General features: G+C 43.1%; 1 protein-coding gene across 1 annotated transcript in view; it reads right to left on the reverse strand.

The window, feature by feature from the left end:
• Positions 1 to 305: 305 nt before the first annotated feature.
• Positions 306 to 25,844, reverse strand: part of TMED10 (transmembrane p24 trafficking protein 10) — a 282,370-nt gene continuing 256,831 nt past the window's right edge. The window contains exon 3 of the mRNA XM_044073485.1: positions 306 to 1,479. Within this exon, the coding sequence (XP_043929420.1) occupies positions 1,346 to 1,479 (134 nt within the window). The 3' untranslated portion in view covers positions 306 to 1,345. The remainder of the gene's footprint in view (positions 1,480 to 25,844) is intronic.

Genomic DNA, 25,844 nt, shown 5'->3' on the forward strand with positions numbered 1-25,844 from the left:
CCCAGACTTTGGAATCCGGCCGACCGAGGGCTGCCTGAGGCAGGACAACCCATATGTTATGACTGCAGTTGCATTCTTGAAGGACATCAGAAATACTAAAGATGCATCAATAACAAAAGCTAACTAATAATGTCTGCCCATGCCACAGTCCCAAAATCTAAACCTATCGAATATAATCTGTAAACTACAGATAACACTTTGAAAGACGACAGCCACCGTTTTTCAGGGTAGCACCCATTACTCAACATTCAGCATATTCAAGACTCCAATGAAATCTTCAGTACTGTATAGAAAAACAACATGAATTTTAATTAACAACTTTAATAGAGGAAAGTTCAGAAGCATCTTCCACTTTTGTGCACCTTCTACATGGCATCAGAAATGGTACCAAAAAACTGATAATTACATATAATACATTTTCATAAAAACTCCACTGGCATGGTAAGGTGTGGGGCTTAACCACATGGAGGGGTCACAGCACTTAAAAGGACCACAGTGTCATAATCTAGCAGATGATCAAGAGGTCAGTGGACTTAGCAGTTTGGGAATAAATCTTACAAAGCTTGTAAATCTTGTTACAGTGCAGAACTAAAAGTAAACAAGAGTTTCAACAATATTTACACTGTGAAGACAAGCAACATACTTTGCCTTCTTCATAAAAAAGATAAATAGGTGGGAGTATAAAAGTTGGGGTGCAGGCAGTCTTGCTAATATCCAGCGAAGTGGCAAGCATAAACATTTCTATGGAATACAAGGCTAAAGAATAACTGGGATGGGGAGAATTATACACACAGGTTTCACAACACAAATTATTCCTGCAAAAGTGTTATAGCAAACATGTCTTGCTTTCTTGAAAGCACTAAAACTGCTTCAAATGAAACTGCCTTTTAGGTCAAAAATATGGAACATTAAATAACCTTGTTGCACCTTGCAACAATGCCATACTGTGAGAAGCTGGACCTGCATCATACCTACCTACACAATGCTACTCCAGAGCACCAAACTGCATGCTTTCAACCTTAGTCTGGTAGTAGTCTTTACCAACAGACCCCTTTCACTATCATAAAAGCTAAAAGACCTAAAGGGCATCAAATGAGTGTCAATCAAGGGCTAAACATGTTGCCTTCACAGTGCTGTCACTCTTCCATCTGTGCACTGCAATCTTCCTTTAACTCAAACCACCAACAAAAATTACAGTCTAGTTTTGTCTCGTGATGTTTTTGTTTTCCTCTTATTTAGATTTGTCTGCCAATTTTACAAAACTGATGGTACAATGTCAGGTCCTTCAAGGGAGGTTGACTACAGTTCTCAGCGCTCTGGACATTTCCATTTTTTTCCCCCATGTTTACTCGATCAGCTTTTTGGCCTTGAAGAAGCGCCGAAGGTAGAAGACCTGCCAGGTGGCCAGACCGATTAGACAGCACATGGAAAAAATACTGAAATACAGCACTCTGGTATTGGTAGACTCTGTAAGGAAGAACAAAAAGGACCATCAGAAAAGGAGACCACCACAAATGCTTAAAATCAAAAAGGCTGACAAAGTAGGAATTTACTACTAACAAGAAATAATGGTAAAAAACTTGCCACATCAGCTAATACACAAGAAGGGCTTCTCAATAGGTAAGTGTTGCAATTTCTTCATCACACATACACATTACACATGCACGCACGAACAAGCACAGCTTATTTATTCATTCTCTAACACACATCTGAAAGACTTAAAGAAAAATCTAAATATCCACCTGCCAAAAAAATGGACAGGTCATCCAGGCACTGGACAGGTTCACAGGATATTTATATGCTAATTGCTTAAGAACCCTTACAAGCCTAGCCAATACAACCTGATTTTACCCAATATATGACCCCTAGAAGGAGAGGATGGCATGGGTTTGTGTCTAAGCCTCGAGTATTTTACAGATTGCCTGTGTCACTGCTACCCCAAATGTGAATTTGTGATTTCCCATTCATTGTTTTAAACAAAAAACATCTTTATTAAATTAGCATGTTGGAGATAGGCAATCATACATTTATATAAATGAAAACAAATCATTTTGACATAATTGTAGTTACAAGCATTATACATCACTTCTAATCTATCCAGTCACTGTCAGTCAACATTACACAGTTCATCCAAATCATGCCTTCTTTTAAACTTCGTTCCTCCTCTGAATTTATTGTTCGCACAATTCCCATTTTTTCCTATGTAATTTGCTCCTACCTTTGTTTAAAGATCCCAATTAAAGTCGTTTTACCTCTATTGCTATATTCACCACTTCTGTACAGTTGGCTTAGACTTTGATTTCCAGTTCCTAGTAATTGCTTTTTTGACAGCCACCGTAATTAGACACAGCAAAGCCTTACTATGTCTAGGCAATTACGATTCTGTATCACAGCTAAAACACACAATTTCCTTAGTTACACCCTAACTGCTCACCCAGTATCACTGACAGAGCGGTCTGCAGTGAATCTTTTAAAATCTGCCAACTCATTACACTCCCAGAAAATATCTTCCCAGTTACCTCTTTCTTCCCCACCACACTAGCAACATTTGCCGTCTACTTGAGGAAAAATTATTTGGAGTCTACTTGGGGTATAAAAATACCTCTTCTTGACACTGCTGCACATTTGTGAGACATACATATATCCTGACATTGTTTTCCTGTGAACTGCTTATCCAATCTCTCTTCCCAATCCTTTCTAACCTCCTCTGATTCTTACAGTTATCAGGCAACATTTTGTATGCTCTACTAATTATTCCTTTAACAGCAGCATCTGTCCTATATTTGACTAAAAACTCTACCTGTGCTGGTCTTTCACTTAGGATCTCCTTATTTTGGTTTTCTTTGCCTATACTCGGATATCAATTCTTAATAGAAAAGGCAACCCCTATCCCACAATCCAAATACATTCTTGGCCTCTTCTAATTACATTACTTTCCCTCTCTAATTATTTGCACCCAATACCTTGGTTCTTTTACCAGTTTTCTCCAACAAATTCCAGCCCCCTCTTGCCTACTGTCTGTATCTCTAAATGCAGTCATCCCTATTGGCAGAATCTTCTTTCTCCATTCCCGTGTTAGCTTAGTTCTTAGAATACTTTCTGCTACATTATTAATATAATATTCTGCATGGTTACTGTTATTTTCCTTAAGGATCTGCATCCAAAATCCCAGTCTCTCCTTGCTTCCTGAGCCCCCCCCCCCCATCATCCCTTTCACTCTGAATTATAGGTTTCTGCTTGTGCTATGTATAGGAGCCTTAAATGTGTAGCTCTGAAATACCCTTTCAAATTAGGTAAACTCAAACCAACTTGTTCAACTTGAAAAATCAGCTTATCCCACTTGACTCTTGCAGTCTTCCTCTCTCACATAAAATCCTTCAGCTCTATTAATTGCTTTCCACAACTTCTCTGGTTGATAAAAATATGCCTGACCCATGTATAAAACTAAAGTGACTAAAAATATTTTAACTGCTTGCATTTTGTTATCCATAAACAAGAGTTTCCAACTTCTCAGTTTTTGTATGATCTTTTATTTAGCCTCTTCCCAGATATCCTTATCTGCCACACCAGAATGCTTTTAAATCCATACTCTCAAGTACTTAATTTTATCATGTCCCCATAAATATGGATATTGCTGAAACGATTTTTGTGTGGGTACATCATTTACAGCTACTGTCTTTCTTTTAAACTTGATTAATTTTGTATCACGAAAAGATATGAAACGGTCTCAAACTGTTCAAAAACACTGAATGTCCTTTTCTGGTAAAATAATATAATCTGCAAATATTATTTCCTTAAATTTCTGAGTCTCATTTTCTTTGCCAATGGTTCTAAATACAGTACAAATAACAAAAGAGAAAGAGGACACCCCTGCCTAGTTCCTTGGTTCACTCACACTCTCCAAAGCCAAGAACACAGCATCCATGGGACCTGACAACATCCCAGGCTGCGTTCTACATGAACTACAGAACGAACAGGCACCCCACCTAAGTACCATGTTCAATCATAGCCTCACTTCAGGCTTTATGCCCACTAAATGGCGCACAGCGACGGTTATCCCACTCCACAAAGGGGGAGCCACCACGGACCCCAGGAACTACTGCCCCATTAGCCTCACGAGCTTGGTCTGCAAGGCTATGGAACGTATAAACAATGACATTGGTAATCTCCAAACTCTGGACCCCCACCAAGTTCGGGGTTGTAAAAGGCAGATCATGTCTCCTAAACCTGATAAGACTTCTTTGAAGCAGTCACCAAAGCCGTAGATGAGGGTAAGATGGTTCACACAGCCTATCTAGATCGCGCCAAGGCTTTTGACACTATCCCCCACCCCTATGTCACAAGATGAGTTGCCAACTGGCTCACTGACAGAACCCACACTGTGAAAGTAGCAGACGCCAAATCCGACTTCAGACCAGTGACAAATGGAGTACCACAGGGTTCAGTCCTGGGTCCTCTCCTGTTTGATATCTACTTCTCAGAAGTACAGGCTAACAAAGTTTGTAGATGACTGCAAACTAGGAGCCATAATCGGAACTCCTAACTGCCTGGTGTCAAAGCCATGGCCTCAAGCTCAATGCCAAAAAGTGCACGGTCATCCCTTTTGGTAAAAACTCTGTACCCATGAACTACCACATAGGCGGTAATCTACTTAACACCGAAAGTGTGATAAGAGACCTTGGGACACAGGTGGACAAGTAGTCTCTCCTTTGATAATTACACTGCTGCAGTAGTCAGGAAATCCTTCTACGTGGCACACCTCATCACAAAAGGTTTCTCATCCAGGAAAAAAAGGTCATTGTTCCACTCTACACGTCACTCATTAGACCCATTATAGAGTACAACGCCCCTTTTGGTATGTACCTCACAAGACATCTACAACAACTAGAAAGTCTGCAGAAAACCTCACAAAAAGGATTACCAGCCTCAAACAGATGCTCTACGCAGAAAGTCTCAAAAAAACTCCAGCTTTACTCCATCGCATATCGCCTCCTCAGAGGTGATTTCTGCCCAACATATAAAGCTATGTCAAACCCAGAGCTGTTGGACATTCTCCACATAAAGAAATCCCAATCCCTCCGAGCTACACGCTCTAGGAACCTAAACCTAGTCACCACAATAAACAGAACATGCTGGAGGGATAGATTCCTGTCCCAGAGACTTCCCATACTCTGGAACAAAACTACTTATCTATATCAAACAAAGCTCCTCATTAGCACTCTTCAAGAAGAATCTTGATGATTGGATGGGAGATAGGAAATTTACCCCGGGATGACTTCTCTGGCTCTGCCTGACAGGGGCACAGGAAAATAATTTTCTTGGGTGACGATAGCCAGGGTACCTTTTTGGCTAGGCTTACATAGGCCCTAGGGCCAATAGCCTAGTACCTACCTATGAACAGAAATTATCACACAGGATCCCCACCGACCTTAATTCTCACCTGCAATTCCAAATATATTCTCCTAATCAACCGTATAATTTTATCAGGGAATGCAAACGCTTCCACTGCCCTGCTCAAATCCTCCGCTTACTCTGTCAAATGCTTTCCCTGCATCAAGACCGACCAACAGTGGTATTTTCTTATATTCAGCTTCTCTCTGGGTCAATGTTTTGTTAATGTCGTCAAATGTTTGCCTCCTCTCCACAAAACCACAATGATCCATGTCTATCAATTTTGTCAGCACCTCTGCTATTACAGACTAACACTTCATAAACATGGTTTAGGGTTGAAATGAGACTGTATGAAGCTGGTTCTGATGGGTCTTTACCCTCTTTAGGTATTACAGTCACTACTGTTTTCTTCCAGGATGCTGGTGCTTCCCCTCTTAAAATACTGTTAAACAAAACCTTACAGATTCTTATTCTTTCCTGATGGGGACTTTCCCGTTGATTGTTTATACATCACTATTTTATCTTCTCCCATTCTAACCATTAGTAATTGAGCCTCATCTACCTTGGCAAATTGAATTCTTCCATAAACATTTTCATTTGTACCTTTTCTTGATCTCCATATTTCTCTGCTTTTTACAAACTTGCATAAAGTTTCTGAAATATGTCTTGTACCTCTGCAGGATCTCTTGTGATCTTCCTTGTTATAAGCTTCCTAAGTTTTGTGACAACCCTTTCATTCTGTTGCCTGAGTCATTGCGCTAACAGTTTTTGTGCTCTGGTATCAAAAACAGTTGCTTAACAGCAATCTTTTTAAACTCATGCATATTATCAAGGTAATCCTTTATTTTCTGCTTAGCATTCTGCAATTGCTCTTCTTCTGAGAGATTATCCCTATTCTGCAATACTTTGTCAGTCTCTCTAAATTACTGTTGCTTCTTCACCATATGTCTTATTTCCACCCTATTTTAAACTCCACTTTAATTTTATCCCACTCCCTAGATTTATTTTCAGAAGAAGTTTGTCTTCTCTAATAAATTCCCGAATAATACCCACTACCATTCCTTAAATTTCTCTTAAACTGATATGTGGAAAAGCAGCAGTGTCTCATTTTCATTTCATTACCCTGTGCTTTTGATTATTGACGTAATCTGAAATAGTTATTGGGTGCGTACCAAAACTTAAATTTCACAGGAACATGTGCATTTAAATGAAAGTTCTGTCTAACCTAGCCCAGTTTTTGCATCTTGGGGAACAATGTGTAAATTCACTCCAAATTCCTCCTACTGAATTTGCATCTTCCATGCCCAACATGTCCATAATTTTTTTTCAAAAATCTACCTTCCTTTGTTATATTTTCCCTTCAGGGCCCCCCCAGACACATCTACTCTGTTGCAAACCAAACTCCAATCCCCATCTATAAGCAATATTCCCTGCTAAAAACGGACTTCTCCCAGAATTTTCTTAAATTCCATTACAGCAGTTTTAGGTGGAATAGAAATACTTGCCAGCATAAACCTCCTCCCTTGCCAGTAGACCATTAGCCGTACACATCTACCATTATTATTTTTTTTATCCTCTTCTATCACTATTTGAGCTTCTGTCACAATTAATACAAGTATTCCTATTTAACTTAAGTATTCCACTAAATACCTGTCCTGAGAACCTTTCACATTCACATGCTCAGTTCTTTCCAAACGAGTCTTCTGTAGCATAGCTATCTGCACTCTACATTTTTTAATATAGCTCACTAATCCTTATTTTTGTATACATCTGCAAAACCATTCACATTTAAAGATAGTATCAAAAGGATTAATTATGTTGAAAAGTTATTCCCACCTTTTATTTGTAACCACTTTTTTAAGTAACTAGTTCCAGCTTTTTTCTTACATGCACACACTAAATGTTTGACAGGATGACCTTTTATACAGTTGTTTCTTGTCATATTCATTTAAGCCAATGTCACATCTTATAAAACTTTTTGTTTTACTGAAAGCCCTAAAAAAAAAAAAAAAAAAAAAAAAAAATCAAGTACATCCCCAATGCACTCCAAAAACCTATTAACTTAATATTAACACAGAACTAAGTACATCTTCAAATACTGAACTTTTAATTTCTAACAAGAACAGCTGTCCCAAACTGAGCCACACTCAGACTTGGGTTAACCTAAAAGGAGGGTTATCCATGCTAAGATGCATGATACAGCCTGTGCTTCTAGTGCTGTCTGGTTTTATCTCATATCTTTATTGTTATCCCAGAATGAGAAAACACTTGGTTTCAGAAAACATTATTGCCATTAAAAGAAAGTATTCTGTTTTTATTACTCTTTATCAAACTGTCTCCATGGAGACATGAGAAACCAATACAGAATTGTTTTAGAAGTATTTATTTGCCAGAATAATGTTTTATGTTCAAGGTTCATTTGATTTCTCTTAAAACTAAGAGCCTTAATTCAAACCTATGCATGAATGAGAAAAATCATTTTTTATTATATCACACTCTTTTGAACAGACTTTTTTTTTTTTTTTTTTTTACACAGCAGTGACTACACTGCTTGAAACTAAACAAGGAGAAAGAGAAAAGAAAAAAAAATGGGGGCACCTGTTTACTTTAGTATTCCCACTACACTTGAAAATAATTGAGAAAACTTTATAGCATGCAAATATCATGCGCTACACAAATATTATTGTTAAATATTTTTTTTTTTTTACTTACAATTAAGTCATTCCATCTTCCCCTCCTACCTGCTCCTCCAAACATTTATGACATGAAGTAGGGCATATGCTTTAGAGTCTCCTACAAGTTTAACAATGTCAAAATAGTCCAATATTTCCAGGTTTTCCTGTTTGGTCATGTTTCAAAAATATAATGAATGCTTTATAATTCCACATTTGTCAATTTCTGAATTGCTGGCTTTACTTCCGTTAATCTCCATCTCCCAAATCCTGTCTCTGTTTCCTTTCCAACATACTCAGTTACTCTAATCAAATAGTGCTTTTTGCTTCCTCTCAAGCATTTTCCAATGGAAAAGGTTTCACTAGCACAGTCTCTCTGTGGTCTTTATTACCAGAAAAACAAGCAGAAGAATCTCATTTTGCTTCACAGCTCAATTTTTGTTGGACAAAGTTTTGTATTTCCTTCTTAGCATGTTTTGCATCAGCAAATGATTTTGTCCCTCCAGGAAAGAATATTCTGAAGACAGCTGGATACAGCAGTTTGAATCTTATGCCTGGTTCTCAACGTTCCCTGATTAGTGGAATAATGTACTCCTCTTCTGGCTGGTGTACAGCGAGTGGTAATTTTCCACAAACACTCTCTCTCACTTTAAGTACTTTGTCGTTCTGCCGCAGTTTTGTCAGAATCAACTCCTTCTGCTGGTAGGACTCCATCTTTCAAAGTGAAGGTCTAGGTTGCTTTCTCATAGCTAGGTTTGGAGCATACACATGATGTGCCCTTTCAATTAACTCATGCTGTGGAATGCCAATCCAGTTGCTTATTTGTGCCTTCATAAAATTAATAACAGTCTGTTCCTTCTAGCTTCTCTGGAACAGCAGAAAATCTCTTTCTCTGCGTGTTCGGTCCTCTAATTCTATAATGTTTTTGAAACATCTCTTCTTAAGCAGCCTCATTCGGCCAGCCTTTTCTTGATTTCGACCTCCGATTTTTGCACTTTTATTACCTCATCTGAATGTCTGTTTAAATCTTCTTCCATTTTATCCAGCCTTTTGTTATTTGAGCGATATACTCCGTGTTTTGTTTACTTTGATCAGCTCTGAGTATATTTGACTTATTTTTTCCTGTTACAGGAAGTCATGTCTTGTACCAACGCTGGAGCTTGCACTGCTGTTTGCTGAACAGCTGTCTAATCCTTCCCAGTCAATTTTTTCCTCTCCTTTTGTGGTTTAATTTTCTTTTAGTTTCTCTGAATTTCTTTTTTGCTGGTATCTAAGCAGTGCACTTACTAGCCAGTTACTGAATTTACCCCCAAAAATGAGTTCAATGGCTCTTTCTTCAAAGCTTCTGTCTTCACACTGAAAGAGGTGAAATTAAGCAGTTGCTCAATGTGCAGCCATCTTGGGAAGTCCTCTAGTTCTCATTCTTCTTCTTTCGGCTTTTCCCGGTTAGGTGTGGCCACAGCGGATCACCTGTCCGCTCATGATTGGCAGTGGAATTTTACAGTGTTGAGATGCCAGCCCAGTGCCCAACCTTCCATAGAAGGCACACATGCACTCATGCCTAGGGCCAATTTAGAGAGCCCAATCCACCTACAGCATGTCTTTGGGATGTGGGAGGAAACCGGAGCACACAGAGGAAACCCACGCGACCACAGGGAGGACATGCAGACTCTGCACAGAAAGCACCCCAGCTGAGAATCGAACCCAAGAACTCCTCGAGTTCCCATTCGCTGATCGAAAATGCATTTGAAGACGGCCAGGGAAGGGATCTGCTTAACGTGAACAGGAAGCCTATCGGAAAGAAGGGGTAATGTAAGACAAACGGCTGTCTATCCAGCATGTTTTGAGTTACTGACTAAGTTTAGAGCCCTAGATTGGGTGGCCCTCATGATGTTTGACTTGTGGATGTGTAACAGCTCTGCTGGGGCTGGATTTGTGAGTATCTTGTAGGTTAGGTAAAGGTCATATCACCCCTTAATAGCCAGTAGAAGTCAGAGTAAAAAAGAAGTCAGAGTAAAGGGATAGAGTTTTTAGTCTATCAACATAGGACATGGTGTTTATTCTCTGTATTTGTTTTGTGAGAAACCTCTGAGGTCGATTCAGCGGCTTTAAGTGCCTAGTTAAGTACGTGCCAAATGGCGCACTGTACTGAATTATTGGTCTAATGAGGGCAGAATACAGCAGGACTATAATTTCTTTGGAGAGGATTTCCTCACCACTTTGGACACACAGTGATCAAACATCAGGCTACTGTGCCTCTGTGTAACCTGATCTCTAGCATCAGTCTACTCTTAGGGGTGTGCTACTGATGTTGTAATTTGTAGGAGCGTTCCCAAAGGGTATGATCACGCATTTTTTCGCATTTAGTTTCAGGCCATCATTCTGGCACCAATCATTTGTGTGATCTAGACCCTCCTGAAGGATATCTACATTGTTGGGGGATTCAGTGATTGCCTCCTGCTTAAATTCATCAGTAAACTTTGTCATCCAGAGGCCTTCCACATAGGAATGTACTTATCTAAAGTCAAGGCTAAACAGGAGTTGTCCCAGCTCTAAAACCCTGTGACACACCACTAGTAACTGGCCTCTTGCTGGGTCTGGATTCACCCACTTTAACCACATGTCCAGTATGTGAGCCAAATGGCTATCCATCTGGTGGTGAAGGAAATTATGCCCGTTGTGTGAGTTTATTTATAATATCAGAGCAGGGAACGGAGTCAAATGCCTTGGCCAGGTCGAGGTACGCAGTGTGTACTGTGTTACCCTCATCCATGGCCTGGGTGACTTTCTAAAAGAAATCCACAAGACTTTGTAGGCATGACCTGTATCTGACAAAGCTGAGCTGGGTCAGTTCCAGTGTCTGCAGGTTTCCTGTGTTATTTATCTGGTCTATGACTGTTTTTTTCATGGTCTTGCATACAGGACTAGTCAAACATACGGGTCTGTAATTTCCCGGGTCAGCGGATGCTCCCTCTTTATGTAAAAGGACAAGTGTTGCTGTCCTCCACTCTAATGGGACAAAGCCAGTCTGGAAGCTGTGGTTAAATAGAGATCTTGATAGGTCTGACAGACAACTTAAATTAGAACTTAAGAGACAACCTGGTATATCATCAGGTCACAACGAAGGCATGCTTTTAGCTTTAGAGTGTGCAGTGGAACTTGTTCTTTGGTGACTATTAGCAGTGGAGTGGTGAAGGGTATTTCATGGGGAGAACCAGGGGTGGTGGAGAGGTGAAATTAGAGCTGAATCAGTCAGCCAGCAGATTTGCTACATCTTCTGGCAGAGTATTGGTGACACCATCTACAACCAATTCTGCACATTGTTGGTGTTGCCCTTAAGCCTGCAGCCATAAAGAAAAAATGCCTTATGGTTATCCATGGCTTTGGAGGCAATTTTTTACCTCAAAGTCTGTTTTCAGAGACTATTAGCTCCCTGATTCACTTGTTTAGAATGAGGGACTTCTCGCTCTACTGTGCACATTTCTTCTTGCTTCTCAACAAACTCTTTCTTTTGTTGTACAACCTACTAAGACGAGGGCTCCACCAGGAACCTGGGTTTATTTCAGTCTGGTACTGCCGTTTCTATGCAGTTGTTCGTATGGTTATACAAGGCTTTTGTATATAACTATGCACAGGTTTCTGTTTTTTCTGGATTTTGTGGAGCTTTGAAACTAGCTATGCAGTCCTTTAATAGGGGGTAAATTACCTTAGAAAGATTTTGTGGTTAGGTGGGGGGACTGGTTTTAACTTTATTTCAAGGGAGACTGCTTTGTGATCTGGATTTGCCAGTGTAGACATCACACTGGGGGGACAGCACTCTCTCATATCTGTGGGTATCAAATCTAGGATATTTGTTTCCCTAGGGGGACTGCCAACTAGCTACTCTAGGGCATCTGAATTTACCAAGTCAAGAAATCTTTGGGCCTGCATGTTGATGGTTGTGCATGCCTCCCAATAAATGAAGGGGTAGTTAAAATCACTTCATGAGTATGGTAGTGGTCTGGATGGGGAGTGATTCTAGTAACTTCCAGTATGATTTAAGGGTTTCCTTGTTCATGGTGGAGGACCTGTAGCTAGCAAGAATATGGTAATGGATTTTTCCCACTGTTAGTTTGACATGGAGTAGCTCAAGCATGTTAAACTGTCTGGCCAGCTCTGTGGTGAGCTTATCCTTCGTGTGTGCCTATTCTTTATGTAGACAGCTACACCTTTGCCTTTTGTTGTTTCATCTTCAGATGGTGGCTGGAACATATAAAGGCATTCTAGCATGCACTGCCAGAGTGCTTTCCCTGGCTTTTCTAACATGTTTCAGTAACTACAGAGATGTCAGTGTTCTCCAGGGTTGAGGAGAGCTTCTAGGGAGTGCAGTTTCTTGTTCAGATTCCTAGCACTGAGCAGTAATACCTTTAGCTTATCCTGAATAGCTTTTACTATGGAAGGTTTGTCTGTTTGTCAATGCCATAAAGGCACTATAGGGTTGGATAATGTTTTGGTCAATATCCAACTAGGTGACAGGTGAAGACCATGCCTGGCAAAGCAGTGTGGCCTGTCGCCCATGACCTCCCAGGCAAAAAAGTATCGGACCCCTTTGCAATAGTGAAGCCAATTGTTAAAGTCTCACATTTTCTACTGGTATTGTGGCATCATCCTTGGAGAAAGTAGAATGTTGATAAGTGCTAGGCTCATACCTGTCTGACACAAATTCTGAGAGCTCAGTCATGCCCCTCTTCATATAGTCCAAAGGAGGTACAACTCTGGTCATTTATGCCCACATGGACTACAAGTCATACTGGTACTCAGGGTTAATTGACCTGAATGTTTGCATGACCTCGCGGACCCTGTCTCCTGACAGGCAACTGTAACCTCGTAATCCAGCCTGGTAAGAGGGGCATCAGTGGCTCTCACAATGGACTCTACGACCAGACTACTGGGTTGAGTGTTTCGCCTTATAGGCTAGGCAGTTGGGACACAAGGAGATGTGGCTTTATGTGTTGTGATATGGTAAGTAAGGAGTACCAAAGACATTCAAGTTAAGATCTAATAGACATGAACTTGTTACATTAATATGATATACAGAAAAAAACTGGCTGTGGTAGGTAAATGCTGCTACTTTAAATAGGTCAGTTAATCTCCGTTTTATTTCTGATTAGAAACTTGAGAAAGAGTGAGCACTTGCATGCCACCACCAAGTGCAGTTGTAAGAAGTGAAAAATTAAGTTTCCTAGAAGGCTGAAGCTGAAGGCAGACCAAGAGGCAAATGTTCACAAGGAGAGTCCTGAAACACTACCAGAACCCACTACTGGTGTCGGAGTGCAAACCATAATACTTGGTAAATTTGTGACACCAGTGACAGAAATGCAACTGCACTAATATTTGCAGTAGAGGTACTTTTGAAGCAAACACCAGAAATAGTCAAGATTCCTCTTGCAGTGGGGTATCCCATCAACATTTTTCATTAACTGGTTAGCCACACGATGGCAAAAGACAATTTAGCCATCCACAAGCAAAAATACCACCTCAGTTGAAGCAAAGCATTCAAACAACTTTGCATGTCAAATCTTTCTGATCTCATCCTCTTCATGTAAAAATTTACTTGGTGGTGACATGTAAGTGCTCCCTCTTTCTCAAGTTTCTAACTCAGAAATAAAACAGAGATTAACTGACCTATTTAAAAACAGTTTTGATAATGCTTTCAGAAGAAAGCATGGCAGGTGAGTCCTACAGGTCATCTGATTATTATAAAAGAAACATCGATAAAGGTCTGCAATTCAAATCCATGGTCTTCCAGTAGAACTTCATATCTGCTTAACCAGCTGGTTCAAACAGAGGATAGAAAAATCTCATATATGAAGTTGAAGTTGTACAGAGAAAGTACAGCTGTGTACACGTACCATAAATGTAGATGTTCGAGTGTATTCACTGTTGCAGTCCTTACAAAATGGGTAACCTGGCTCCTGGTAGACCACAGTCGGCCAGAATACCAAAGTCCTTGTTACATGACGTCGGCTGCCTTCGGTTTAGGCAGGTACAAAAGAAGGCAGCAGACGCCATTTCCTCAGTTTTTCTTGCCTTAACTGTCAGGAGCCCCCCCAAAAAAAGGTTAGACCAGAAAAGAAAATCCAGTCTGTGCCCTAGGAAAAAAGGGGATGGAAGGGGAGGAAGCCAGGACTGCAACAGTGAATACACTCGAACATCTACATTTATGGTAAATGTAGACAACTGTACTATGTTCATCGTGTTTCACGGTTACAGTCCTTACAAAATGGGTTGATTCCCAAAGCCCAGGAAAATAAAAAAAACAAAAGGGAGGAGGAACACCCACTGTTTAAGGGTTGGAAAGGATGCCCTACAACACTACAGTGGCAAAACCAGCCCTGGACTTAGTAAATTGTAATGTTTAGTGAAAGTGTGGACAGAAGTCCATGTAGCTGCTTCCAGTATGTCTCAAGTAGGTACACTTAAGCTGCTAAGGTAGAGGCTGCCCTAGTAGAAAGGGTCCTAATACTCTGAGGAGGAACCTTGCCATGTTGTAAGCAACAAAAGTGAATACAATGAGCAATCCACTTAGAAATGGTATGATTAGAAATATCTTTGCCCTCAGCTCCAAGAGCAAAACTGACCAACATCTGATATGACTTTCAAAAAGATTTAGTCCTGTCCAGGTAAAATCTAAGCTGTCTATGCACATCCGGGGACTGCAGTAACCTTTCCCCTTTATTCTGAGGATTAAGAAAGAAGGTAGGCAGGTGGATAGATTGGTTAAGAGTCAGGCTAGAAACCACCTTAGGCATAAAGGAGGGATTAGTTTGAAGAGAAACCCGATCCACATGGAAGATGATAAAAGGTTCTACTGCCATTAAGGCCTGCAGGTCAGAAACTCTTCTAGCTGAAATAATAGCCAAGAGAAAGGCAGTTTTCCAGGAGAGAAACTTCAGGACTGCTGAGGCAGCTGGTTCAAAAGCAGGCAGAGTAAGTTTCTCAAGTACAAAATTGAGATCCCAAGCAAGAGTAGGTGCCCTTCTGGGAGGCTTTAAATTGCTAGCTCCTCTGAGAAACTATGTCATCAAGGGATGAGAGAAAATGGGATGTTCAAAGGAACAATGAGCTGAAATAGCTGAAGCATGGATTTTTATAGAAGAAAAGGAAAAGTCCACCATTATGCAAGCCTGCCAGATAGTGTAGAATGAGAGGAAGAGAAGGGTCTTCCCTTCTAGTCTGCATCCAAAATGGAGAATCTTTTCCACTTATCTGCGTAAGATTTCCTAGTTCTAGGCCTCCTGGCCTCCAAGACCTCAGCCACTTGTTGGGAAAGGTTTAAATTATGATCCAAGCTGCCAAATGCAGAGTCTGAAGATGAGGATGCAGAATCCCCCCCCCCTCCTAACCATGAACCAAGAGATCTGGTATCAGGGGAAGATGCCAAGGCCGAGACTGTGAAGTAGTGGATACCAATGTTGTCTGGGCCACTCTGGAGCTATGATGATGGCCCTTTTTTATCGCCGCATATCTTTAACAGCACTCTGGGAAAAAGAGGCAGAGGAGGGAATGCATAGATCCAGAGCTGTGTCCAGGGGAAGAACAGAGCATCCACTTTCCAAGCTTTGTTGCGATGATCCCTGGTGCAAAAGGTTGGAAGAAGGTGGTTGTTTGGGGATGAGAAGAGATCCACCTGGGGAGTGCCCCAGCACTGTATGATGTGATAGAAGATGGTCTTGTTTAGTTGCCACTCGTGAGGATCCAGGACCTGCCTGCTCAACCGGTCTGCCAGGGAGTTGAGCCTTCCTGGAAGAAACTGATGAATGCCCATGGAAGCTGCTATGGACCATAGTATTGTGCTTTGTCTGCAAAGGGGTTAAGAGTGCGTCTCTCCCTGCTTGTTGATGTACCACGACTGTGGTGTTGTCTGTCCTGACCAGAAGAGTACCAGCAGAGAGAAGATGTTTGAAAGCCATTAAGGCCTGCTGGACTGCCATCAATTCCTTCAGATTTATGTGCAAATGAACCTGTTGATAGTTCCAAGTACCCTGAATGCATCTGCCTTCTAGATGTGCTCCCCAAGCGTAGTTCGAGGCATCTGTGGTGAGAGTCTGGCTGACAGGAGGTGGACAGAAAGGCAGGCCTTTGTTCTGTGCACAGGCCGTCGCCCATCAAAAGGAACTCAGTCTGCAGGCAGGGAATCAGAGGACGTATCAAGTCTAAATCCTGAGTGTGTTGACACCAAAGGCTTTTGAGGTACCACTGTATTTTCCTCATATGCAGTCTGACATATGAAATCATCAGAATACATGAAGTCATGAATCCCAGGGCTTGCAGGAACTGCCTTGCAGAGAGCTGGATCATGCTTGCCAAATTTTTGAAATAATTTGAAAGAGCCATTTATTTCTCTTGAGGGAGGAATACCATCTGGGCAGCTGTGTTGTGGGTACCAATTTTGACTTCTTTTCTTTGATGGTGTGGCCCAAAGAGGGGAGAAGGTTCTTTACAAAGTCCAAATCCTTTAGAAGTTGCTCCGGAGAGTTTGCCTGAATAAGACAATTGTCCAAGCAAGGGTAAATTTTAATGTTTCTTTGCCTGCAAAAAGCAATGACTGGAGCCAGGCATTCGGTAAAAACTCTGGGAGCAGTAGATAAGCCAAAGGGCAGTGCAGAGAATAGGAAGTGCCTGTTCCCCACCCTGAAGCGAAGGAACTGCCTGCAGCTTTCCCTTACTGGGATGTGCAGATAAGCTTCTTTGAGATCCAAAGTCACCAGCCAGGAATCATTTTGCCAGCATTGGCAGCAACTGCTGAAGAATGAGCATTTTGAATTTGGGAATTACCAGAAATGTGTTTAGAAAGGACAACTCCAGAATAGGGCGCCAGGTGCCCCCTTTTTTGGGAACCAGGAAAAGTAGAGTAGAAACCCTGGCTTTTCTGTAGCACAGGAACTGGCTCTATTGCTCCCAGGTTTAGTAAAGAAACCACTTGTTTTTCTGCTTCTGCCCTTTGATTTGGGGGGATATCTGGGTATCCTTGGTGGACAGGGAAGGTGTGAAAGGAGAACTTGTAGCCTTGGGATACCATTTTGAGCACCCATTTGTAGTCTGTGATTTTTCTAAAATATTAGTTTGTGTCTTTTGGCTTTTCCCGGTTAGGGGTCGCCACAGCGGAACTCCGGTCCGCTAATGATTGGCAGTTGATTTTTACATACCGGCTTGCCAGGCCTGACGCACAACCTTCAATGAAGGTACACCCATTCACGCATGTCTCCACGCAGAAGACGCTCTAGCTGAGAATCGAACCGGACAGCGTCTTACTGTGAGGCAACAACGCTACCGCAGCACCACCACCGCGGGGATTTTTCTAAAATATTAGTAAACCTGAGATATTTTTACATAGGTCTGGATTAGAACTCTCACTCCAATGCACCTTCAGAACACAAGATAGGTGCCTTATCTCTCTTTGCCACATAAACAGCTTTACCACCAAAAAGATTGTCCTTGTGCAAAGGCACATCCAGTAATTTAGATTTGACAGGTTTAGAAAGGGGCTGTTCTCTGAGCCAAGCATGTCTTCTAATGACAGAACCAGTGGCTGCTGCCCTGCAAGAAGCCTCCAAAGTGCCGAAACCACAATGTTAAGAATGTTTAGTGACAAGAGTGGCAGAATTCAATAAATCTTGCATGTCCTTACTCTCCATCAGGGAAGGAACACCAGCAATTTTAGCCTTAATAGCGTCCAAAGTATGTTGCTGATACTTAAGCATATGAAAAAGACAATTAACAAAACTTAATAGCCAGGGTGGAAGGAGTGAAAGTATAAACCTTTTTACCCCATCTATCCAAGGCCCTAGGAACAGGATTTTTAGCAACTGTGGCTTTAACACCCTTAGGGCCCTGAGAAATACTCTCTGGATCAGCAGTAGGACTCTTGAAAAGGAACAGATGAGAATCAGGAACTCTATAATACTGGTCAGGCTTTCTGGGAGCAGGAGGAACAGAATTAGGAGTCAAAGAATTCTCCATGAAATCATCAACTACCACCAAAACTGGAGGGATAGCCAAAAGTTTATGCTGTGGCAAATCCAAGAAATTCCCTAATCCATTTCTTAGACTGAGGGCAGTCCTGACTTTCCTATTTGAAATGCTCCCTAAGAGTATTCAGAGTATCTCCAAAAGAAAAATCTTCTGGAGGGGAGGCAGAAGGGATGGAGTCTTCTGCATCAGAATCCTCAAAATCAGAAAAAAAGTGGAGAGCTTCTCTCTTCAACAGCAGAGTTGCTGGAAACCTCAGAGTCTGAGGCAGAGAAAGCTTCTGGGGAAAATTCCCTAATCCTTTTAGGAGGAGGTGGCTGAGAGCCTTTGATAAGGGTCAAGAGATCACTAGCTATTTTAACAATCTGAGCCTGAGGCATTAGAGGGGAGGCCGCCGCCTGCTTAGGAGAAGATTTCCGGCTGGATGGCCTGCTAGAAAGTCGGAGGAACTCAGGAGGCCTAGCCACCACAGAAGTCTGAATTAAGGTAGTCGGTCTGGATCTGGTCTCCGGGCGGAGAAAAGAGGCCTCAGAAGTTGGCGTCTGCTTTACGGCTCCGGATCCATCACAGACAGCGACTGGCAGAGGGTCAGAAGATGAAGTGGAAGCCTGCAGTATGGAGGATTCAGAAAAGGTCTCCGCAGATGCCTGCTGCTGAACTTCCGTGGACTGCAGGGGCAAAGAAAGCTGGACTGACAACCAACTTAATAGGGATGGTGTCGGCTAATTTGACCCTAAGCCTGTCGCGGTCCTTATCCTTGCGCTTCTTAGGAACATCTGAAGTCGGGAGACCGGAAGATGCCATACGACGAACTTAGGCTAGACTTCGAAATGCTTGAACAAGATCCTAGCTCTACAGCGTGTGGTACACGGGTTGAAAGAAGCAGAAAGAAGCACAGAGAACACAATTAGGGACGTTGTGCTCAAGATCCAAACAAGTAATACAACAGGAGAGAATATCACGGTGCGGAATCTGTTTTCCACAGGCAAGACAGTTATTAACCTTCTCTGACATTTGTTAAAGAAAAGAGGTTCCCCAATGGGGTACTTATCTGAGGATGTCTTCAACTAAGCAGTCGGAATACAAAAAGAAGGTACACGACCGACAGGCACTCATGCAAAATGCTTCTGCTTCGGGCTCAGAGGCAAGAAAGACTGAGGAAATGGTGTCAGCTGCCTTCTTTTGTACCTGACTTCCTGATGTCAGGTCTAAACCGAAGGCAGCCGACAGCATATATACCAAGGACTTCGGTATTCTGGCCGACTGTGGGCTACCGGGAGCCAGCCATGACCATAGATGCCCTCCTTTAATACATGCTGCAGTATCCATAATATGAGGGAGCCCGCCACTGGCTGACTCCATTGTCTAGCCAGAATACAAAAGTCTAAAACTACTGTGAGGTACGTGCAATGCCACACATCAGCAATGTAGGTTGGGCATAAAGAGACTGATATAAAGCAGACGTCAGCACATACCAGCCTCAGATCTGAATGCCACAAACTGCACCTGCATGAAATTAGGCGAGTAAAAAACATGCCACAAGTGGCCAGGGAGGCATCAGGAGGGAAGCTGGGGGGGGGGGGGGGAGCAATACTGTAGCATATAGAAGAGGAGGACATCACTAGTTATGTTAAGATTTTACATAACTATTCTATCTCCTTCCATTCATATGCTGCTGTATTCATAACATGGGGGAAGATTACCAAAGCTCATGCAGAGGAAGAATTGGGCAGAGGAGCCAAAGCATTCTCCAAAAAGCCATGCAAAATAGCTGTGGGAAAACCAGCCCTGGACCTAGAAACGATATCAGGTATGAACAGAAGACCAGGTAGCTGCCTCCAGGGTAGAGCAAATGTCCAACCCTTTGAAGAAAGCTCCACAGGAAGACACTTCCTTAGTGGAATGTGCTATAACCAGAGATAAGAGATTCTTTCCACTAGCAATACAGCAGGAAGAGATCGGTTTTAAAATCCAAGAAGAGACCATTTACTTGGAAACAGGTTGAGTCACGGCCCTTGAGTGATAAGAAACAAAGAGGTGTTCAGACTTGTGAATAGGTTTGGTTTTGTGCAAACAGTATCCGAGTTGCCCATGCACGTTTTAGAGTGTGCAGAATCCTCTCACTGGAGGATTGAGGAGAAGGGAAAAGGTTGGAAGGCTGACAAACTGACTTGAGACACAACTCATTGACTACCTTGGGCACAAAAGGGGGATTAACATTTAAGGAGACCCTATCCTTATGGAAGACTGTAAAGGGGGACGAAGACAGAGCTTGTAACTCAGACACCCTTCTGTCAGAAGTAATGGCCACGAGTACAGTTTTCCACGTGCAATGTTACAGAGAAGCAGAACTTGCTGGCTTAAAGGGGACCAGGGTAAGTTTTTCTAGCACAAAATTGAAATACAAGGGGAGGAACTGGTTGCCTTGGTGGCCTGATGTGTAGGATGCCTTTTAAGAAGTGTTTAACTTCCAACCTGGAAGCTAAAGGGGGAGATGTAGGCAGACATGCAGAGAGAGCAGAAAGATGGGCTTTAATTGAACAGTAAGGACAGCCTACTCTTCATCAATTCACACAGACAGGACAAGACCACTGGGACATTTGCTAACAGTGGTTGTAAGTCCTTCTTAAAACACCAGATGGGAAACCTCTTCCATATGGAAACGTTAAGATTTCCTCGTTGTGGGTTTTCTGGCCTCCTGCAAAACTTTAAGCACATCCGCAGAAAAAAGCTGTCCACAGTCAGATTTAGAGTTAACATCTGTGGGTGTACTACAGTTGTCTTGTCCTGTGTTCATAGGTCTATTCTGTGGGGTAACTTGGGGTAATTGCCCGTGGCTAAATGCAGAAGGAGGGGGAACCAATACTGTCTTGGTCAAAAAGGGGTCACCAGCAAGATTTTTGGTTGGTCCTGCTGGATTATCAGCAGGACCTTTTGCAGAAGTGGGAAAGGGGGAATGCATACAGAAATATCCCCTTCCAAGAGAAAGTTAGAGCATCCACCTTCCATGCCAAGGGATGCAGGACCCGGGCACCAAATTTGGGAAGTTGTCTGTTCATGGGGGAGGCAAAGGGATCTGGTCCCAGATGCACCCCATCGATGGACCATGTCCAGAAACACATTCATGGGATTGAGTCATGGACCTGCGGAGTGTGTCTGCTACAACATTCTGAGTCAAGGGAATGTAGACAGCCTAAAGGGAGATCTGACTCTGCAAAACTAACTTCCAGGCCTGTAAAGCCAGTCTGCATAAGAGATAAGACTTTGTTCCTCCCAGTTTGTTTACGTACCAGAGGACCACGGTATTGTCTGTGAACCACTTTAGGGCCCCTGGGGAAAGCACTGGCTTGAAGGTTTTGAGGGCAAAAATCAAGGCCATATCCTTTACACTGATGTGCTCCCTTGAATGGCCTGGAGACCAGACTTCTTTGACCTTCCAGGATTCCAGTGTTGCTCACCATCATAAGTCTGACGCATCCATGCACAGCTCCCCATCCTAAGTCTGATGCATCCATGCACAGCTCCTGAGTGGGGAGAAGTGATTGTAAGGGTAGACCTGGGTTCCTTGCAACCTGAAGAATCCACCAGATTAACTCCTTTTTCAAGCAAGGAAGGAGTGGTATAAAATCCAGAGGATGAGATTGTTAAATCCCAACTGTCCTCAAGAATCACTGGAATTTTCTCAAGCGTAACATGGCTATAGGGAGCATGGGGATCGTGGAGGCCATGAACTCCAAGAGGCGTAGGAACTCCCTGGCAGTCAGGAAATGGAGAAGCAAGAGGTCCTGGAAGTAGGAAGTTAGGGCAGGACCTTCTCTGGAAGTAAGGAAGCTAGCATCTGTCCATTTGAATTCTGCAGCCCAGGAAAATGGGGTCTTGGGAAGGATCAGGGCAGACTTCTGATAGTTGATTGTGAACTCTAGACTCTCCATGAGAGACACTGAAAGAGAGATTCTCCTAAAGGGCGCCTGGAGGAGAAGTTCATTTAGGTAAGGGAAGATCTGTATGCCCTGTAGTCTGCAATAGGCTATGACAGGAGCTAAGCATTTTGTGAAGACCGGCGGAACCATAAACAGTCCAAACGCAAATCACACAACGGAAAATGTGAGGAAGCAATAGAAAAATAAAAATTCCTGAACTGAAGGTGAATGCGGATATGAAGGCAGGCATCTTTGATGTCTAATGACACCATAAAGGCCTGAAGAAGGGCAGGTAATGTTATCATTTGAAAAGTGGGAACCTTCAGAAAGTTACTTAGGTGGGAAAGATATAGAATAGGCCTCCGAGGGTCATCCTTCCTGGGAACGAGGAACATCCTGGAGTAAAATAGTTTCCAACTTGGCAGGGTTTGACTTCCTGAATAGTGCCTTGAGAAAGCAGGCTGGATATGACCTGGGGGAAAATATGCCAATTGTTCTTTTGTAGGTTGTGGGATGCCTCTGAAAGAGGGAAGAGTTTTCCACACCATGAAATATCCTTGTCTGATGCATAGACCCCAAGACTCCTGGGTTATCTGATTCTAAGGAGAGGGAGACAGAGAGAGGGGGAGAGAGGGAGAGGGGAGAGAGAGGGAGAGAGGGGAGAGGGAGAGGGAGGGAGAGAGGGAGAGAGGGAGAGGGGGGAGAGAGGGAGAGAGGGAGAGAGGGAGAGAGGGAGAGAGGGAGAGAGAAGGAGAGAGGGGGAGAGGGGAGAGAGGGAGGAGAGAGGAGAGAGAGGAGAGAGGGAGAGGGGAGAGGGGAGAGAGACGGAGAGGGGAGAGGGGAGGGAGACGGAGAGGGGAGAGGGGAGAGAGGGAGAGGGAGAGAGGGGAGAGGGAGACAGGAGAGGGAGAGAGGAGAGGGAGAGCAGGGAGAGGGAGAGGAGAGGAGAGGAGGGAGAGGAGAGAGGGAGAGAGAGAGGAGAGGGGGAGAAGGAGAGGGGAGGAGAGAGGAGAGGAGGGAGAGGGAGACCGAGAGGGAGACCGAGGGAGGGAGACCGAGGGAGGGAGACCGAGGGAGGGAGACCGAGAGGGAGACCGAGGGAGGGAGACCGAGAGGGAGACCGAGCGAGCGCGCGAGCGAGAGGGAGACGGAGCGAGAGCGCGCGAGCGAGAGGGAGACGGAGCGAGAGCGCGCGAGCGAGAGGGAGACGGAGCGAGAGGGAGACGGAGAGCGAGAGAGAGGGAGACGGAGAGCGAGAGAGAGGGAGACGGAGAGCGAGAGAGAGGGAGACCGAGAGTGAGAGAGAGGGGGAGAGGGGGAGAGAGAGAGGGGGGGGAGAGGGAGGGGGAGAGGGAGGGAGAGAGAGAGAGAGAGAGATAAGAGAGAGAGAGAGAGAGAGGGAGAGAGGCTTCCTGACAACCTTTTCTTTTAGGTGCTTGTTTTATTCATGTCGTGGTGGATAGTGTGCGCGAACGTCTTCTGCATTTCGCGGTAGTTTGCTTAACCTTCAGGGTTGGGAAATTACATGTAGAAGGAGGAAAGCAAACATGTTGAAGGAGGAAAGCAAACATGTTATCTCTCAGCTAGTACAGTGTATGGTACTATGTCAGTATCATTTCAATGGAAGTTTGTTGCCAGTGAATTGTGGTTATGTACATATCCAAGGATCAAGGCACTTACTTGCTACATGTGGAGTGATTATTGAGCTAATTAGATGAGCTTCATTAAGTACTGGTGAATGCAGAGGACCAGACAGCATCAGACAGAGCAGCCCTGTTTAACTGCATACCAATGTGCACCATGAAGAGCACGCTACTCGGGGAAACTGAGGAATTGTGAAGGCTTTAATGATTACACTTTGAAGTTTCCAGCTGCACTTCTTTAGAAGAAATGCTTGTCACAAATTCAGAGTCTAACAAAGCTGCTAGTTACAGGATACTGAAAAGATCAATTTCAACATAACCAATTGTTAGCACTCCACCAGCGTTGGCAGTGGGAAAGTGTTTTCTAGCAACAAACCCTATCCACCCCCAGCTAGCTTTGCTGCTGTGACCGAGGACTCTCAGGTCTTTAACTCGTTTTGTGCTGTCTAATTGAATGAAACTGTGTTCGTATTATAGGCCATTGTTGTTAGTAGAAAACAGAGTGCAGAACTCAGTTGGGTGACTGCTCAAGTGTTGTGTAAGCCACCACATTATGTGCACACTGATATTTGTCCTGCCCCACACAGACTCTGCATGTAGAATGTAGTAAAACCACCCAAAGCAGGCCCATGTGTCCGGACACTTAATGCTATTAACTGGTCTTATCATTAGCTAAGCTACTTTGTCACTAGTGCGCTTTTACTATATATAGTGTTATATTCCAAAGCCCATCCACTCAAGCATTATTATAGCTGTGTCTGAAATTAAAGGGGTAATGCCTTACCATTTTTATACTCAGCACGCTATGTGTTTTTTCTGTGTGTAACGTACATCCACATACCCCAAGTACACAATCACACAGTAGCTTATTTTCTGATATGAAGTGAATCTGTTTTGCTTGTACTAATAGTTGTGCTGTGCCTATTTACTGCACATAGCGTACTACTACACAGCCCATCCACTCTTGTTCATGGTAATAGAGGTCAACTATTAGTTACTGAAGACAAAGCCTCACTATTAAAATATTTTACTACTAAAAATAGCTGTACCGACTGGTCACTGCTGTCTATCCCATCATTAAAGCCTGCCCAACATCGCGACCTTGTGGCCGGAAAGGCACCCATATTATTTTATTTGCTCCAGCCGATGTCACAAGTAATTTATATACTCATTCCCCACAGGTCTGTTAGTTCTATCGCAGGCCAACCATAACTCTGCCCTCTGCCTATTAATTTTTTTCTAGTATTCTTTTTTTTTTTTTTTTTTTTTTGCAGCTCATTGTGCTTTCTGTACCCTTTCACAACTATACCTAACACTGTCATCTCTCCATCTTTATAACCACAGAGCGTGAATAAGAATCACCGCAATGGTCCCATGTTCCAACAAGTAACATTCCGCTTGCAGCTCCATTGAACAAGTGACCACTCAAGCTCCTATTTACAGGATATTGAAAACATTAATTTCAACATAACCAATTGTTAGCACTCCACCAGCGTTGGCAGTGGGAAAGTGTTTTCTAGCAGCAGACCCCATCCACCCCCAACTAACTATCCAAACTATGCCTAGAACCTGTACTGTAACCCGCCCCCCCATCTGCTCACTCCCTATCTGCCCCCCCCCAACCAACTTAGTGCCGTCTTCAAAGTTTTTCATAGTTTTTAGCTGGATAATTACCACAAGTTAACAAACCTCTACCAATACTATTCTTCCCACTTTGACCATTAGCGTGCCTTGTTCCCCCCACTAAACTCACTCTGTTGCCACACAGCTTACTGATTGTTTCTATAGTCAATTATCTGCACGGCCTGGTGCAGCCCTGCTCTGTTCACAATCAGTAATGCTCGGGCTCACTCCACTCCCTCACCCTGCCCCCATTTCCCACCCTCCATTCCCAGAAAAATTTCCCCTCAGAGTAATTCTCAAACACTAAAATCCTGTAACTGGGCCCCCCTCAACCCCCCCTCCGGAGAATGCAGGCGAATACTTTAACTCCACATTCCTAGGGATACTAAACCAATTAGCCCCTCTCAAACTAATTAGGGTTCCCAAGAATCCTACCCCCTGGCTAGACAAAGCCAGAAAAACTCTACTAAAGGATAGGGATAAAGCTTGGAAAGTGTGGCGCAAATACAAAACACCCGAAACTAGGCAAATCTTTCCTGAACTTGGGAATAAAGCAAAACAGGTCAAAATGGAAAAAACAAAAT

The sequence above is a fragment of the Protopterus annectens genome, chromosome 6.part0 (genome assembly GCF_019279795.1).
Source record: "Protopterus annectens isolate FY-2018-M chromosome 6.part0, PAN1.0, whole genome shotgun sequence".
Classification (NCBI taxonomy): domain Eukaryota; kingdom Metazoa; phylum Chordata; order Ceratodontiformes; family Protopteridae; genus Protopterus; species Protopterus annectens.